The following is a 16,482-nucleotide window of genomic DNA, read 5'->3' as shown; positions in this document are numbered from 1 at the left end:
TATTTAATATTTAGTTATTATTATATTAGATATTTAGTAACTAATATATTTACTATTCATAAACTCTATTATGATTCATATTTAAAGTAATAGTAATGTAGTATTTTAATTTTAATAATTTATCATATATACTTCGATTAAGAAATATATATATAAGGATTAATCGGATTTCAAAAATCGAATCAGTGGCCGACCTTGTAGGGGATTAATCGGGGATTAATCGGTTAAATCGGGGATTTTTAGAATACCGAATGAATACATATAAATTATTAATTAATCTATACTATATTATAATAAGCATGAGTATAATTAAACAGAGGTGTCGAAGGAAAATCGGAAATGGGGATAGTACAAGGGTATGGGAAGTTCCATGGCTGCCGTGTGAAGAGAATGGCTACTTAACGTCAAATATGCCAGAACAGCTTAAGAATATCACAGTCAGAAGCTTGATGATGCAGCAGGAAAATAAGTGGGATGATGATATTTTAAATGACATTTGCAATGATAGAGACGCAGAGTTGATTAAGAGAATTCCCCTACCTGCATTTGATAAACAAGATTCCTGGTTCTGGTTATTCGATGATAAAGGGGTGTTTACGGTTAAGAGTTGCTATCGTAAATTGCAGGGTGAGCAGAATACATCTCAGGGTGCTTTCTGGAAGAAATTATGGGCGATCAAGTTGCCAGGAAAGGTAGTAAATTTCATGTGGCGAGCGTGTAATTCATGCCTCCCAACAACAGTGGCATTGGTAACTAAAAGAGTGCAGATAGATATTAAGTGCCCATGGTGTCGAACAGAAAATGAAGATGCGATACATGTGCTTTTTACTTGCTCTTTTGCGAGGTCGGTATGGGATGCAAGTAGGCTTCATCATATTCTTGAGATATTACCAGGTGATACGGTATATGATGTGATACATCGAGTGTATGCAGTGGCTACTAATGAGCAAATTGTCCTAATAACCTTATTATGCTGGAACATTTGGAACCGTAGGAACAAATGGGTGTGGGACAAGATTAATATGTCGGCCTTTGGCGTGCATGCAGCAGCTATGAGCTTGTTAGATGACTGGAGGAAGGTATATCCGAGGGGAGCTCCAAGTGTTTCAGGGAGAAATATAAGCTTGAAAAGATGGAGTCGACCTGCCCAGGGATGGGTAAAAATTAACACTGATGCGGCCAGATTCGAGCATCTAAAGTGTACCGGGATGACCAGGGGAATTTCTTGCGAGCTAGAAGTAGTAGGATTGGGAGTTTGCTGCAGCCACGGGAAGCAGAGGCATTAAGCCTCAAGGAAGCACTATCTTGGGTTAAAAATCTGGGCTTTACAAAATGTATGTTTGAGACAGATGCAAAACAGTTGGTGGAGGCTTGCAAAGGAGCTCAAGGAAACTCGTATTTTCACACCATTGTCACGGATTGTGTCGATTACTGTAAGCACTTTGAGAATGTGCTAGTTGATTTCACTAATAGATCTGCGAATGGCGTGGCTCACCTGTTAGCTCGAGCGACGTATTCTATGTCAGATGTGCAGGAATGGATAAGTATCTTATTTCTGAAAACCTTGTGTATGATTCTATTTAAGCAATGCAAGTGTTGTTTTCTTAAAAAAAAAAAAAGAAATATATATATAAGGATTAATCGGATTTCAAAAATCGAATCGGTGGCCGACCTTGTAGGGGATTAATCGGTTAAATCGGGGATTTTTAGAACACCGAATGAATACATATAAATTATTAATATTAATTAATCTATACTATACTATAATAAGCCAGCATGGGTATAATTTGTAATCCAAGGTTTTAGTTATATTTTTTGGTTTGGTACTCTCCTTTTTGTACTACAAGTCTACAAACGTGGAGTCTATTAGTATTATATTGTTAAACAGTTTCAAATACTAAAAACAATCATAATAATACATTATCATATAATATTTCATTAAAAAATTATAATGATTTTATAAATAAAATTATTAAAAAAATTATAATGATGTTATAAATAAAATTATAAATATACAATTTTGAACATCTTCTTTTAACAAGAACCTTCATATAACTCTTTTTAACTTTAACGTGTTCTATCTCAATATAAACACGAACCATTATATAACTCTTTCCAACTCTAATATTAAAAGTTATTGTTGTCAAAAAACTATGTTGAAATTTGATTGATTTACTAAATATTTCAAAGGTATTACACGATCGGATATGTTTGGAAAAGATTTGAATTTTCTGATTTTTTTATTTTTAAATCTACGTTACTAAATTCGGATTAAATGTACTAAAATCCCGTGCGTGTCTATATATATATATATATATATATATATATATATATATATATATATATATATATATATATATATATATATATATATATATATATATATATAGGGTGACACTCTAGGGAGGGCTTCTTATATGGAGTTATATAGTATACCACAATCTGAACCATTGATTTTCCCAAAACAAATTAACGAACAAGATTAAAGGTTATTATCGTAAATTTAACACAAATTAAAAACATAACCTGGTCATTACAGCTGAGAAGAATACACACACGGATACACGCAACTTAGAGAGCTCTCGAAATTGAAGATCAAAACCTCATTCTTCAAGAACAAATCGAGCTTGCTGCAAGAACAAATCGAAGCTTTGAAGGACAAAATGAAGCTATTAGAAGGTAATCGATGTAACTTTTGTTATGAAAAATTAGGGTTCCAACATAGAGTTTTTAGATTCATATTTAATCAAAGGTGTTTCTTAGATAAATATCTTATTTTCATTGTTTCAGGTTGATTTATAGGAGGAATCAAAGATTATGCTAAGACGAAAAGGTATGAGAGTAAATTTGATTGCATATATTTTTGTATAATTTTTTGTTCTACAATAGAATAAATCTGATTTTGTGAATATATTTGTATATTAGTCTTTTGTGTTCAATAATAGAATAAATCTAATTTTGTGTATATTCATTAATTTTACTGTGACTTTGATTCTAATCATGATTTATTATATTGTAGAATATATGCAATTTTAGAAGATATCATAAATTTATTATTCTATTTAGATATAATATTATTTGATTCTATTATGGAAGCTTGATTTTCATCTTCCTTATTCTCTAGTAGAATAAATTCATTTTTTATAAAATGAAGCGTTTTTGCTTCTGCAGTAGAATATAGTATTGGTTTATCAAATTTGTTATTCAGTAGAATAAATTTATTGTTTATATAATGAAGTATTTTTACTTATGTAGTAGAATATATTATTAATTTATCAAGTTCACCAAATTTATACTACATTAGAATAAATCATTACTTATACCAGTGAGTAGATTACATGTGTAATATGATTGCTTTATGCTTAAGTTCTACAATAGAATATTTTTTCTACAAACTAGAGAGCAAATTATTTGTTATTATAAATGTTGTTTAATATATTCTACTACTGAATACATGTTTTTTAATTTCTATATATAGTAGATATTTGATATCCATTTTATTGATAAAAATTTTGAATCCAATTAAATCCAATTGATCACGTGTTTCTTTGAGCTTCCTTCAATCCAACTAAATAGTGTATAAAAATGTCTTATTTGCACAATTGGTGGATTATTATGTGGAATTGTATGTGTTTTTTTTCCCAGGTGTGTGTTGAAGGCCCTGATGTTCAGGTTTTACTGAAATTTTAGGAATGATTTCACTTGATGGGTAGTTTTAGATAGGTTTCGAAGTCTGAGTGGCGCTCTCAAATTCTTGCTTGTGTCTGTCAAAGAATTATGTGACTTGGGTTTGTTGTTGTTCTAATGCATGTTAATATGTGATTTTTTCATGTTTTGCAAGGGATGTTGGCCGCATTCTCGTTCTCCTAAGTCTTTATGCTATTTACTATTGCGGCTTCTCCTTGAGTTTTTCGAGATTGTCGACATTTGCATGCTATTGGCAGAGGTGTAAAAGGGATGAAGTTAGATTCGTGGAGATGATTTTAATGGTTTATGCGCTTTTGGGGAGATTCCCTTGCAGATGGAATATTGTAGCTTTTAGTAAAATTAATTTCATAATTCTTTATGCTTGTAATTTTGTTTTAACTTGTTATTTTATTTCCTAGTTTTTTGTTGGTGGTTTCTTGGAGAGTGTTCCTTGAAACTTAAGTTAGAGTTGAGAGCTTTTTTCTCATGTTTGTATATTTTTTTTAATCTATAAAATTCATACGAGGTGTCATTGATTTTACTTGTGCATAAAAAATATGGATCATGAAGTGGAAGTTAGATTCTTATTTCAGCATGATGCAGGTGGACTTTTTTGGTTACATACTCTTTAATCCTAACATATTATAAAGGAAAAATATCATGTTTTACTTTTATCAAAGACTACATTTATAACATATAAATATTAACTTTTCAAGCCTATATACAACCAATTAGTGTTTATAAACAATATTTAACTTAAGGTTCTATTGTAATGCAACGCGTTATACCAGTTACATTTTTTAACAGCTTTGTAATCAACAGAAAAAAATTAGCACGAGTTTTCTAAAAGAAACAAAAATAAATAGTCATGAATGACATGATCTTTAATGCCAAAACTAAGATGTGTATTAATATAAACAATTCAATTAGCATCTGACTAGATGTATCAAACAAAGACTAATAACTTAAATTAGTATGATATTATCTTACTCTTCTATGTAGATGCTAATACAATCAAAGTATGATTTTACATCCGAAAGTACATCACACAAACTACATTCTCCGCAGAGTATCTGCAATCTTGTTGCCTTCTTTGTAACATGTTCCATCAGAGCTTCACCGCTAACATATAGTTCTTGGGTTTACCCTCTATAACTTTCAACAAAAACCATACAACCACATCCAGTCCCTCTTTTAGATCATCATCACCAGCTCCATTTCATTCTAATTTGAGTTTATCATCACTGCCTTGGTTGTTGTCTCTTCGCTCTTTGCTAAACATATAAGCAATACCACTTCTTATTGCTTAGCACACCCCAAACCTAAAATGGTTATAACTTGTTAATTTTGTAGAAGGGTTTTTTCTATGATAATTTGAGATAGAATTTTTTACTAATTTGAGAACTATAGGCCTACTCCATCCGTTGCAAGCACCACAAATTGGTCAGAAGATGTTAGATGATGATACATGATATGTGGAATGAAAACTACACCATGTTTTTTTAGGACGAAGTTCCCAAAAGCTCGAGACATGTCCACGACTGAAGAGTCTTCATGAGGCAACCATACTCGTTGAATGTGTGATTCATCTTTCAAAGCAAGCACACGGCCATTGAATGATATGATTCTCTCTGCTTCCACTACAACACAAATGACAAAATTATAACAACATAAGATAGGCCCATATTATTTGATCAGAGCTTTTAAGAATTCAATTCAATTGTTAGAAACAAGGCATAATATGATGAGAATGGAAACCTATGAAAATAATCACATGTTTCATAGTGGTAACATCAGTGTTACACTGCAATATAAATCGCCTATGTAAACTGTTATTAACAGTGGAATCAATTTGTATATCACTGCTTTTATTGCAATGTTGTATCAATTTCCTAGACAGGAGAAACTAAATTTGAGTATTGCAATAATAAATAGAATAAAATTGCATCTGAAATAATTAAAATTTTACTTTCTACAATATATGAATTCTACAGTAGCATAAAGAAATCTTATGTTCAATTATATAACTAACTATATTATAATTCTACTGCAGAATAATATAACTACCAGAACTCATATCGACTATAATTCAACTATAGAACCAAAATATGCAATATAAAATTAAGTAAATAATTATGAATCTCTTACAATAATCGTAACACTCTATCTAGATGTGATTAGGACCATGAAGTGGACTATATTCATTTTAAGTTTGGCACATTCTGCTATACATCAACAATTTTATTCCATGGTTGAATACAAATTTAGAACATTGCAGATAACATGACTAATTTGGTTCTTCAGTAGAAGCATAAATTGAGCACAATAAAAAAAAAAATTAGAAAATCACTGAACCAATTCTACAATAGAATCCAAATTAATGACTGAACATAAAAACATACAGATCTCATGTATAATATGATTCTACATTAGAACATAAATAACTTATGTATTTAACTTCAACAACACAATCATAAATCACATTCGAAACAACAAAACACCAATTATGATTGTAAAATCATAACTTCTCACAAATTATAATGATATGCAATTTTAAAAAGTGAAAATCAATAAGATTAAACAACAAAACTTGATAAACTTGGAACATCACTAACTGATTTGATGATGAGATCCTTTGAAAGAAGAATCCGTATTTTGTTTTTTTGCACCGGATATAGAGCTTGGAGATAAACAACACAAGAGAGAGACACATCGATGACGAACGAGACGGAGATACTAAGAGAAAGTGAAGAAAAAAGCAACGCACAGATAGAGAGAGAAAGTGTGGGAGCAAGCGTGTATGGCAAAAACAATAAGCATATGATTTTTCTTTTTATTCAAATATTGTCAGCCCTTGGATAAGATCTAAACGAACGTCTGAGATTTAGTCAAGAGTTTACTATGGAACTCCATATAAGATGGATCTCCCTAGAATTTTAGCATATATATATATATATATATATATATATATATATATTAGGATATGTCCATTTTCAAGTAATCGGGTGAAAATATAGTCATCTGAATAATATAATTTAATTAAAATTCAATCCGTTAATACTAAAATATTAATAAAATGATATTAAAATTTAAATTATAAATAATAAATTACGAACTATATACTGCCGACGCCCGTGTTTCCCACGGGTTAAAAGCTATATTAATAATATACTACTGTGTACATACACTGGTGCGTACTTAGGCTTACAACTTTTTATTTTTTAATAGTAATCCCACTAGTCCACTACCGCCTAATTCCCTGAAACACTAATTCCCACGATCGCCTCCCGCTTCTCACTTTCCAGACGGCAGTGCGGCGGACGGAGCCTCGGACTTACTGACTCACCATCTTCGAACACCCACAAGGTAAACCCTATATTCCCTGCTGGAAATTGTGTTCAAATTAGCAGACTAAAGTGAACAAATGGATTAGTGGACCATATGGATTTGTAATGTTTAAATTATAATTTGCTTTCATTTTTTCAGAATTTGTAATATTTTTATTTTCAAAATTATGTACTTCGGATTTCGGGTTAACCCGAACCCGAATAAACCCGACGGGTTCGGGTTTACATATTTCGGGTTTTTTCGGGTTCGGGTTTACAATATACATTCGGGTTCGGGTTTGGTTTTTACAAACCGGTTTCGACCGACCCGTTTGCCATCCCTGCCAACACCATACTCAATCACAATTCATTATTTCACACTGAGGTTGAGGTTGTTATGAGCTCAAAATTTAAATTAATTGTTGAATAAGACATGTTTTAAAATTACATAATTTGATCAAATAATGATACACAGTAATACTATAATGTTATATTTAAAATATGAAATTCTAATAATAAAATTGAGATTAAATTGAGGTTAAGAATTATAACTGATTAAAATAAAAGTCATAGAACAGAAATTGATATTCTTAATAATTTTCTATAAGTATTTCTTTGACTTTTTACGGAGGCACGACTGGGCTACACGTTCCGTCTTTTAGGTAGCAAGTAGTCTTGGTAATCTATTTTTATGTTAAGTTAATTAGTTCCTGTCAATAGCATTTATCCGGTGGCAGTAGCAACTCTTGTTGTTGCGGAAAAATTAATGTTGATAACTAGAGTTGGGATTTTGAATTTGTTCTGTCGTTATTTGTTTATTTACTGCGCATCTTTAATCTTGCATGTTTTAGCGAAGTTTTATCCGAAATCAATTATTCATTCATAAAATTTGGCTGAAAGACATTGATTATTACTTATTTGCTCCTTTTTATTGAGTTTGAAAAATTATAATATACTCTGGCCCAGGTAGAAATAAAATCCTTTAAAAGCCTTTATAAGACTGTGCCGAAAATTATGACTGATCCTCACAGTATTCACCAAGATTTGCTGCAAAAGTTGGTATATGATGCACTTGTTTGGAGTTCTCTTCACGGGCTTGTTGTTGGAGATAAAAATAACCAGGTTAGTGTGATGTAAAAGATCAAACTTTACTGCTTTTATGTATAAATGTATATAAATGTTCTGAATATTTGGTATTGTGATGTTTTTATTTAGTTAATAATATGTTTGATCTAAGAACCAAAATGCTGATTATTATATCAAAGAGATTTATTAATTGTTATTTCATGCTTATATCACTTCTTTCTAGTCAAATTGGGTATTCAAAGAGGATTTAGCCATTGGGATTTAAAATTTTGCTCCAGCTTCCGGCCACTTTCTGAACAGCTACTTTCCGTAGCTGGTAGGTGAATCTTTTAAAAAGAATACGAAAATGACATTTAAACCGATGGTGAATTACGGCTGCATTGTACTACTTCCACAACCCATAATGCGTGACTTAGCTTCAAACATCAATTTATGATCCTATTAATGCGTGGCTTAGCCTCAGATATGGTTGCCCTTGGCTTTTTGGCATTTAAAATGATACATCTGCCTGCTTAATGAGGAGCTTTATGGTATAACTTTGATAAAGGGGACTGATTTTCATAGTAGCTCTTGAGTCCTAAACTCACCATATACTTGGTATTGACTTCTAGAACCTTTGTAGATTCCCACAAATAGTTTGCTTTTGACTTCAGAAATTAACTAGCAAACTCTGTCTTCTGGTCTTCATTTACCTTGACTAAAGCAAAAGCTTTCTCCATCTCCTTAAGCCATGCTTTGGCTTCTATAAGATCCACAGACCACAGTACCATTGAATTCCAGAGGGTGTACTGCTTGAAAAGATTTAAAAATTAACCCCATCTGAGTTGGTCTTTGCTGTTGTGCTATTGCAGCTGTCTGTTGTTAAAGTATTTGTAAGATCTGTGCCACTGTAGGGTCAACACGAACTTGATCTTCTTGGTTTTCTGTCCACTGTTGTTGTTGGGGGAGTAGTCGGTTTGACATCTTTCTGAATATCAAAGATTTATCAGGCAATAACCACACACCAATATAGCATCATAACTTCATTTTAACGATCCTATTCCACATATATTAACAGCTGCTCTCTAACTAATCACTACCTTTGTTACATCTTTATTGCAAATACTCTCTTTTGTTCTTACAGGGTCCCTGTCACACTGTATGGATTTGCCAACTAGGCAATTAATGGGGAACATAGGTATAATGCATAGGTATTAAAGCAATTACAAGTCTGAATTATTTATATAAACAGTTAAGAAAAGGAAACCATAATAAACTATAATATAGGCATAGCCAATCCATACATCATACTCCAGAGTATAAGGTTCAAAATGTACAGATTTTATGATAAGGTTTTATGACCTCCGATGTGTATATGTAAGGGTTTAAATTGTCGTCAAGTGATTTCTTATCAATTTCCAATGCTTTGAACTTATAGAGGTCGGGAGTAGTGCCAGGTGTGGGTATGGTTCATGCCCCAGTTGCTTTATTGCCAACATCATTTCCTGAAAGTCACTGGAAACAGGCTTGTGAGTTAGCACCCATCTTCAATGAACTTGTCGACCGTGTTAGTTTGGATGGGAAATTCTTGCAAGAATCACTTTCCAGGTTTTTCCTCTTTACACTTGTATCGTATATATACTGCAAAAAGTAATTAAATATCCTCACTCCTTTAGCAGCCGAGTTAATTAATACATGAAATTTTATAAACTCGTCTAAGAAGACCTCTATTCAATATTGTCACATGCCAAACAACTGCAGGATTGTGAGCGATCTTTTCGTAAGCCTGAGTAGACATATACTAATTAAATTTTTTTAAGAAAGGGAGTTTGTTTTATTGATATATGATCATTAGATTGGGGGTTGGGAATCTCAGCTCAATCCTTTGTTGTAATTTTCATCCGCTTCCTTGTATAAGTAGTCTGTTGTGTCAATGTCATTGCCTTCTATAGCTAGTTACAGTGCAACTTTTGGTCACATCTGAAATAATCGGGCTTAATCGGGCAGAAATTATACGAAATTTGAATTCTGAATTCTGATAACACTATTTTGTTGTTTGTAGAAAAAGAACTTGAGAACATGTATTATATCCACATTGTGCAGACTGTGCGCACTCCTGCACCCCCGCACTTGGGATATGCGGTTCTTCACCTGTGTGAAGAATCCTGCTACATAACACTGTATATATTTCTTACAAGTTATGTAGGGAGTAACTAGTGATGATTGCAGTTGCAAATAGTTACCTATTTATATACTAGTCTAGTAAATTCCACATTTTGCAATGTGATCTTAAAACTTCATTCTCTATTCTTAGCAACTATTTTATATCATTCTAGCATACAAGCGATACCAGTGATTGTTGTACCTTACAAGTCACATTAGTTTGTTGACCAACAGTATCTAGACCCTTAGGTAATATTGATTTATAGACATTAGGCATTTTGCCTGGTGGAAAAGCTACATCTACTACTGGACCAATGTTTTATTTGATATATGTTTAATTTATGATCTTTTGCTCATTTTTTTAGTTTTCATTTTACTATTTGTTACACTAAGAGCATCAAATGTCAGTCAATATACACTCCCGAGTTTACATTTTTAGAGATGATGTCGGAAGCTGGAACTGATTTAAACCTTCTTTACCATTGCAGAACAAAACAAGTGGATGATTTCACTTCCAGGCTCTTGGATATTCATTCCAAGATGCTAGAAATGAATAAAAAAGAGGTGTGTTTTAAGTATTTTCATAACACAGTATGTTCATTGTAACCCTCTTCTGATTACGTCCTTACAACTATTACTCTTGAGATTCTAATTGCAACCCTGGGAACTGAGAATATATGTTGTAGTTCTGCAAGCTTCTTGTCTGCATTATCATCAATTTAAACTGTTCAACACAGATTGGGGTAAAAGGTTTTGTCTTGTAGATAAATGAAATTCATACTACATATATAGTTTCGTAGGATATCGATTTTTCTTTTTCAGTTGGTGACTTGATGCATTAAATTTTTATTTGGCTTCCTGTTAAATTCTATTTTTTTTTTGTAACCACTTGATTAGGATATACGCTTGGGGTTACATCGGTCTGACTATATGCTTGATGAGCAAACAAAATTATTACTCCAGATAGAGCTTAACACAATTGCATCATCGTTTGCTGGGCTAAGTTGTGTTGTTAGTGAGCTTCACAGGTTGGTATTATTAATATTGTGAAAGCTATGCTTAGTTATGCTCATTTGACATGAAAGTTATTTTATATATAAAATACTTTTCCTTGCACACACACACATAGGTCATATTATAATCAAACATAAAGGTAGAACTGGAACATTGCATATTCATAAAGGAGTTCTGTGTAATCACCTATTATAATACTGTCTGTCTTTTATTTAAGTGATTTGCTTGGAGCCAATTTTTACTTGTGCAAAAATATTATACATACTTTTTTAAGTGAAGATGAACCCTTGAATATACGCACTTCCATGATTCCATCTATTGTTTATTGGTCGTTTCTCTTGGCTCTTCTGGTGTCTTGTGTTAGTTTTGGTTGTAAGCTAACATGCAGGCCTTTTTATTAGTATTTGCTCCCATGGACTGGTTTAAGAATTGATTATCAGGAAGGATGCCGAAAAGCAGAATTTTATATTTCTTTAACCAATAGATTGTCTTTGTTACTTTACATGACAACATCTTTCAGTTCAGTTTCATTCCCTCTCTCCTTTCCTTTATAATTAATGTTCTTGCTTATTTACCTTTGTGTAGATAGAATCTAGGCCATTTCACTAGAACAAAGTTACTTTTTATATTTTTTGAAATATTAATCAGTTACTCTCAAATCATACATGATCAGTTTGTGCTTTTTTGTAGGAGTTTAATTAATACATACAAACAACTCGGATTAGATTCTAAAAGGGTTCCTATTAACACTGCTGTCACTCAGTTTGCTGAAGCATTGGCTAAAGCTTGGACAGAATATAACAACCCAAGGTTTGGGAGTGAAACAAATATGTTTTTACTTGAAGGTTGCTGGATCTGTATTCCCTGTTATTAAAGTATTTCTACATTATGATATGTGATTTAGGGCTGCTGTTCTGTTTGTGGTTCAACATAAAGAAAGGAACATGTATGACCAACATTGGTTTTCCTTGCTTCTGAATGAAAAATATCCTTTTGTCATACTTGTAAAAGGTACATTTTTGCACATGGTCATTTGGATACTTTAGAAAATAAGTTACGGGATTCTGCTTAAATTTGGATTAGATTGTGACCTATGTATGTAACCTAGTCCTTAGATTTTTTTTTTTTTTTTTATAACTTATACCCTATACAAAGACAGTGAAACAGCGAATGTATCATGTGAAAAGCAATTAAACATTGTGGTAGTGAATGTAGTGGAGTACTAGCCACTTGAAAAGCTCAAAGCTGTCTTTCAGTTCCTTCTTGCACATTAAGTCTCTCAGTTTTCTTTCAATCGTCTTACATATCTTATTTTGGTTCACACACAATCATACTTCTCCGTCAAGATTCAAAATCATAACAAAGTATCAGAGAGAAAACCGAGAGTTTGAAACCTTGTGATTCTTCTTCACAAGATATCATAAAGGATCTTACAAATATATTGTCTTTACTACTAAATAAAAAAAAACAATGCAAGTATCTTTATCAAGATATGTGGCTACGATGGTTTCCTCAGCTTAATATTCATACACATAAGATCACAACTGTTCGTAAGACATTAGGTGAAATCGATGCGCAAGGGAAGCTTCAACCAGATGGAACCTTTATCATGTACGTAAAATCTAACCAAATGTGATTCATTGTCTATCATTTTACATTATCATTTTGTTAAAACCTAATTTTCAAGTGTTTATAATTTACAGAGATGGTGAAGTCATTGCAGTAATTTATTTTCGAGCTGGGTATGCACCTACAGATTATCCAACAGAATCAGTGAGTACATCTGACCCCCAGTAAGCTTCTTGCTATGATGTAGGTATAAAAAAAATTCTCAGCAGACAGAAATTTGGTACCCTGTTTCTTTCAATATGCGGTAACTATAAGTTATTGTTGGACCCAATGTGATCTGCGCTGTGCTTCCTAAGTTTGAGAGGAGGGGGAGGGGGGGGGGGGGGGGGGGGGGGGGGGGCATAAAGTTAAAGAATTTCCTCTCCATGTTCGTTACTTCTTTTAAGTTCTTATCTTCTCTTCTTTCCTTTTTTGGGAGCACATGGAAGGACATTGGCTCATAGTTCTTACGTCTTCTCACTTTTCATTCATCTTGTTTTATACTCTGTACAAATTTGGAAGCTTTTACATGTGTGCTACACTACTACTGTCCTCTCTTGGATTGTTTACCTTGCGGAACTAGAGATGTAGGAATTGTTAAACTCCTTTCTAAATATGTTACATTGACCCTCACTACTACTGTACTCTCTTGGATTGTTTACCTTGCGGCATTAGAGATGTAGGAATTGTTAAACTCCTTTCTAAATATGTTACATAGACCCTGTGCACGAGCTGGGTGTACTGGTTTGTTAATGAGAAATGGGGTCGTGATGTCAATATGTCAAACACCTTCATCTCATGTTTTATAATTAATATAAAAGTTGAAGCTGTCCTCTGTGTCCAGATAATTTATACACGACTTTGCTTGTATCTAATAATTAGACACCTGTGATTGTTCTTCAGTCAATACTTTATTTTTGGCTGCTGAGGGGACATTATCATAGATGAAAAACATAGTTTCCAGCCAATTCCTTTATCAGCATCCTCAAGTTCTTTAGGACACAGTTGGTTGTGCACTTGTGCTATTGTTCTGTCATACAAGCTTATGCATTCTTTTTCATCTTCTAGGAGTGGAGAGCTAGATTACTGTTGGAGCAGTCCTCTGCGGTGAAATGTCCTTCAATATCTTATCATTTGGTTGGCACCAAGAAAATACAACAGGAGCTTGCAAAACCTGATGTCCTCGAACGGTAACTCTCAATGCTTTAACTGTACATTTTTGCACGATATATCTTTTAGTCCATGAACGTTATTCCTTAGCCCTCGAACAGGTTTCTTGATAACAAAGATGACGTTGCCAAGCTACGGAAATGCTTTGCAGGATTATGGAGTTTGGAAGAATTAAACATAGTCAAGGATGCAATCGAAAGACCTGAATTATATGTTATGAAACCACAAAGAGAAGGGGGAGGTTTGTTCTCTTAACACACACACATGCATATTCTTTATACAACCTGATTGGCCATAAAGTCAAGTAGTCAACTATGAAAAATCTTATTATAATATCTCAAGCTCTTATACCACTTCAGGGAACAATATATACGGAGATGATGTGAGGGAGGCCCTGCTAAGATTGCAGAAGGAAGAGACTAATGAAGATGCTGCTTATATCCTCATGCAAAGAATATTTCCAGTTGTTGCTCCCACAATTCTGATGCGTGATGGCACTTTTTATAAAGACAGTGCAGTGTCTGAGCTTGGAATTTATGGGGCCTACTTAAGGTATGTATCGATTGCGTTGGAAATTGTGTGATTTTTTTTTTTCCTGCAGAAACAGTTGCTTAAATAAGGAACATCATGAAAGAGATTTAAGTGATAAACATTAATGTCTGATTTAAGTTGGCACATTTGGTAGATGGAGCTAAATACGTGTACATATATTTACTGTTATATATTATTCCATCCGTCCTGCAAAGACCAGCTATTTATAGGGCCCAAAAGTCGTCTGTTCTGGTTCAATAATCAAATCTCTTTCGATTCCCTTAATAAGTTGAGTACACTTGATTATCATAGCTCACTTATTCCTGATGCAGATTTTTAAGGTTTAGTTCCTACATATTAACTTATTTTTTTTGTATTTTTTGCAATGAAAAACTGAGTTTGATGTTTTTTTCAAGTTAACAAGGGAAATTTTATCTGCCGCATACAATTAGTTTCTTCTAAATACAGTACTTGTAAAACTCTTCTAAGCTAGTCTTTGCAATACGAATATAATATACACATATTGCAAATAGAATTACATCGTTTGAAAATCTTTAAACTCTGCAGGAACAAGGAGAACATAATCGTGAACAACCATGCTGGTTACCTGATGCGAACAAAGGTCTCTTCATCGAACGAGGGAGGCGTCGCAGCAGGATTTGCAGTTTTAGACAGTATATATTTGACTTAAAAGAAGCATGTTTATATGTTATTGCAACTGTTTGATTTTCTGGAACTGGAAGTTCTAGATGTCCATTGCTCCATATCCGCACAGATAACGCTTGGAGTGATCTAGATAAACTGGGAAAATGAAATCTGTATTCTTTAATGGAAGTTGTGTTCACTTCCCTTGTGTATTGGCATGGAAGTTCCCTTTGGGACAACTTCTTTAAACAATCTTCATGTAAAATGTACTTGCATTCTTGAAGAACTGTGCACACTCCAATTCGGCTTTACATCTGTAAGACTGTAACAAACTGATCTAGTATGCAATAAAATGTCTCATTTTCTCTTTCCAAATGTCGTTGCAGATATATGACTAATTTTATTTAGATCTTTTATTGCACGCATGGTCTCATTATTATTATCATTGTCATTAGTGCGAGGGGAAGCAATCATATGTTGTCAATTAAGATTTGAAAAATTTTGAAAATAATTTTAGGGATATCTGACATTTTTCATAAAATTCACACCGTTATGTTGTTATGTATATATGGTATTTTTGTAATGATAATTATACGGTATTATTTGATTTCTTACTTTGTTAAATATAATATTGACCATCTATACTATACTATTAAAGCCGAAAAAGTTTGATCGGTCGGTACGCGGGCTTTTATATGGACTTTTATAATTAACGAGCTACAAGCGGTACGCGGGCTTTTATACGGACTTTTATAATTAACGGGCTTTAAACAAAATTAGTGGGTTTCAAACAAAATATAAACAAATTAAAACATAAAACAAATCTACGATCAAAACATTAAACAAATATAAAACCTATTTGACTATATCAAAACTAAAGTCAAACCTTAAAAAACACTATATAATTAAAGCCGAAACATTAAAAATTTATTGGTCGGTACGAGGATTTCATACGGAATTTTATAATTAGCGGGTTTCAAACAAAATTAGTGGGTTTCAAACAAAATATAAACAAATCAAAATATAAAACAAATATAAGATCAAAACATAAAACAAATATAAGACCTATTTGACTATACCAAAAACTAAAATCAAACCTTAAAACATATATATACATCTATACTATACTATTAAAGCCGAAATATTGAAAGTTTGGTCAGTCGGTACCTGGGCAAAAATACGTGCCTATCTATATATACCAATTGTTCTTTTAACTAAAATATTTTATTTTTTTTATATTTTCTAACTAAAAAAACTCCATTATTTAAAATAA

General features: G+C 32.7%; 1 protein-coding gene and 2 long non-coding RNA genes across 9 annotated transcripts; 2 read left to right on the top strand and 1 right to left on the bottom strand.

The window, feature by feature from the left end:
* Positions 1–2,557: 2,557 nt before the first annotated feature.
* On the top strand, positions 2,558–4,222 carry LOC135150876 (uncharacterized). The gene is made up of 3 exons (XR_010289336.1): positions 2,558–2,679; positions 2,791–2,833; positions 3,842–4,222. It is a non-coding gene; the product is annotated as an uncharacterized LOC135150876 (long non-coding RNA).
* Positions 4,223–4,633: 411 nt separating this feature from the next.
* Positions 4,634–6,563, bottom strand: LOC135150875 (uncharacterized). The gene is made up of 2 exons (XR_010289335.1): positions 6,303–6,563; positions 4,634–5,327 (listed from the first exon to the last, which is right to left on the bottom strand). It is a non-coding gene; the product is annotated as an uncharacterized LOC135150875 (long non-coding RNA).
* Positions 6,564–6,867: 304 nt separating this feature from the next.
* LOC108205186 (glutathione synthetase, chloroplastic) lies at positions 6,868–15,584 on the top strand. Of its 7 annotated transcripts, none has more exons than XM_064083636.1 (13): positions 6,869–7,053; positions 8,045–8,135; positions 9,517–9,686; positions 10,730–10,805; positions 11,139–11,269; positions 11,946–12,065; positions 12,160–12,241; positions 12,787–12,866; positions 12,959–13,028; positions 13,932–14,053; positions 14,135–14,274; positions 14,393–14,585; positions 15,132–15,584. In XM_064083636.1, exons 3-13 carry the CDS (start codon positions 9,544–9,546, stop codon positions 15,253–15,255), a joined length of 1,281 nt encoding a protein of 426 aa, XP_063939706.1. In that variant the 5' UTR covers positions 6,869–7,053; positions 8,045–8,135; positions 9,517–9,543; the 3' UTR covers positions 15,256–15,584. The 7 variants fall into 7 exon arrangements, with proteins under 7 accessions (XP_063939720.1, XP_063939716.1, XP_063939712.1 ...); XM_064083634.1 differs by having other exon boundaries at positions 7,984–8,135; XM_064083631.1 differs by having other exon boundaries at positions 7,980–8,135.
* Positions 15,585–16,482: the final 898 nt, after the last annotated feature.

Source organism: Daucus carota, chromosome 1 (genome assembly GCF_001625215.2).
Source record: "Daucus carota subsp. sativus chromosome 1, DH1 v3.0, whole genome shotgun sequence".
NCBI classification, from domain to species: domain Eukaryota; kingdom Viridiplantae; phylum Streptophyta; class Magnoliopsida; order Apiales; family Apiaceae; genus Daucus; species Daucus carota.
The sequence above is the reverse complement of the archived record's forward strand: the minus strand, read 5'-3'. Positions and strand labels throughout refer to the sequence as shown.

Excerpts from the sequence above, each read along its gene's own strand:
- LOC108205186 (XM_064083634.1), top strand. The coding sequence starts at position 8,028 with ATGACTGATCCTCACAGTATTCACCAAGATTTGCTGCAAAAGTTGGTA. Across the intron at positions 8,136-9,516 it reads TTGGAGATAAAAATAACCAG|AGGTCGGGAGTAGTGCCAGG; the intron begins GTTAGTGTGATG and ends TTGAACTTATAG. Across the intron at positions 11,270-11,945 it reads GTTGTTAGTGAGCTTCACAG|GAGTTTAATTAATACATACA; the intron begins GTTGGTATTATT and ends GCTTTTTTGTAG.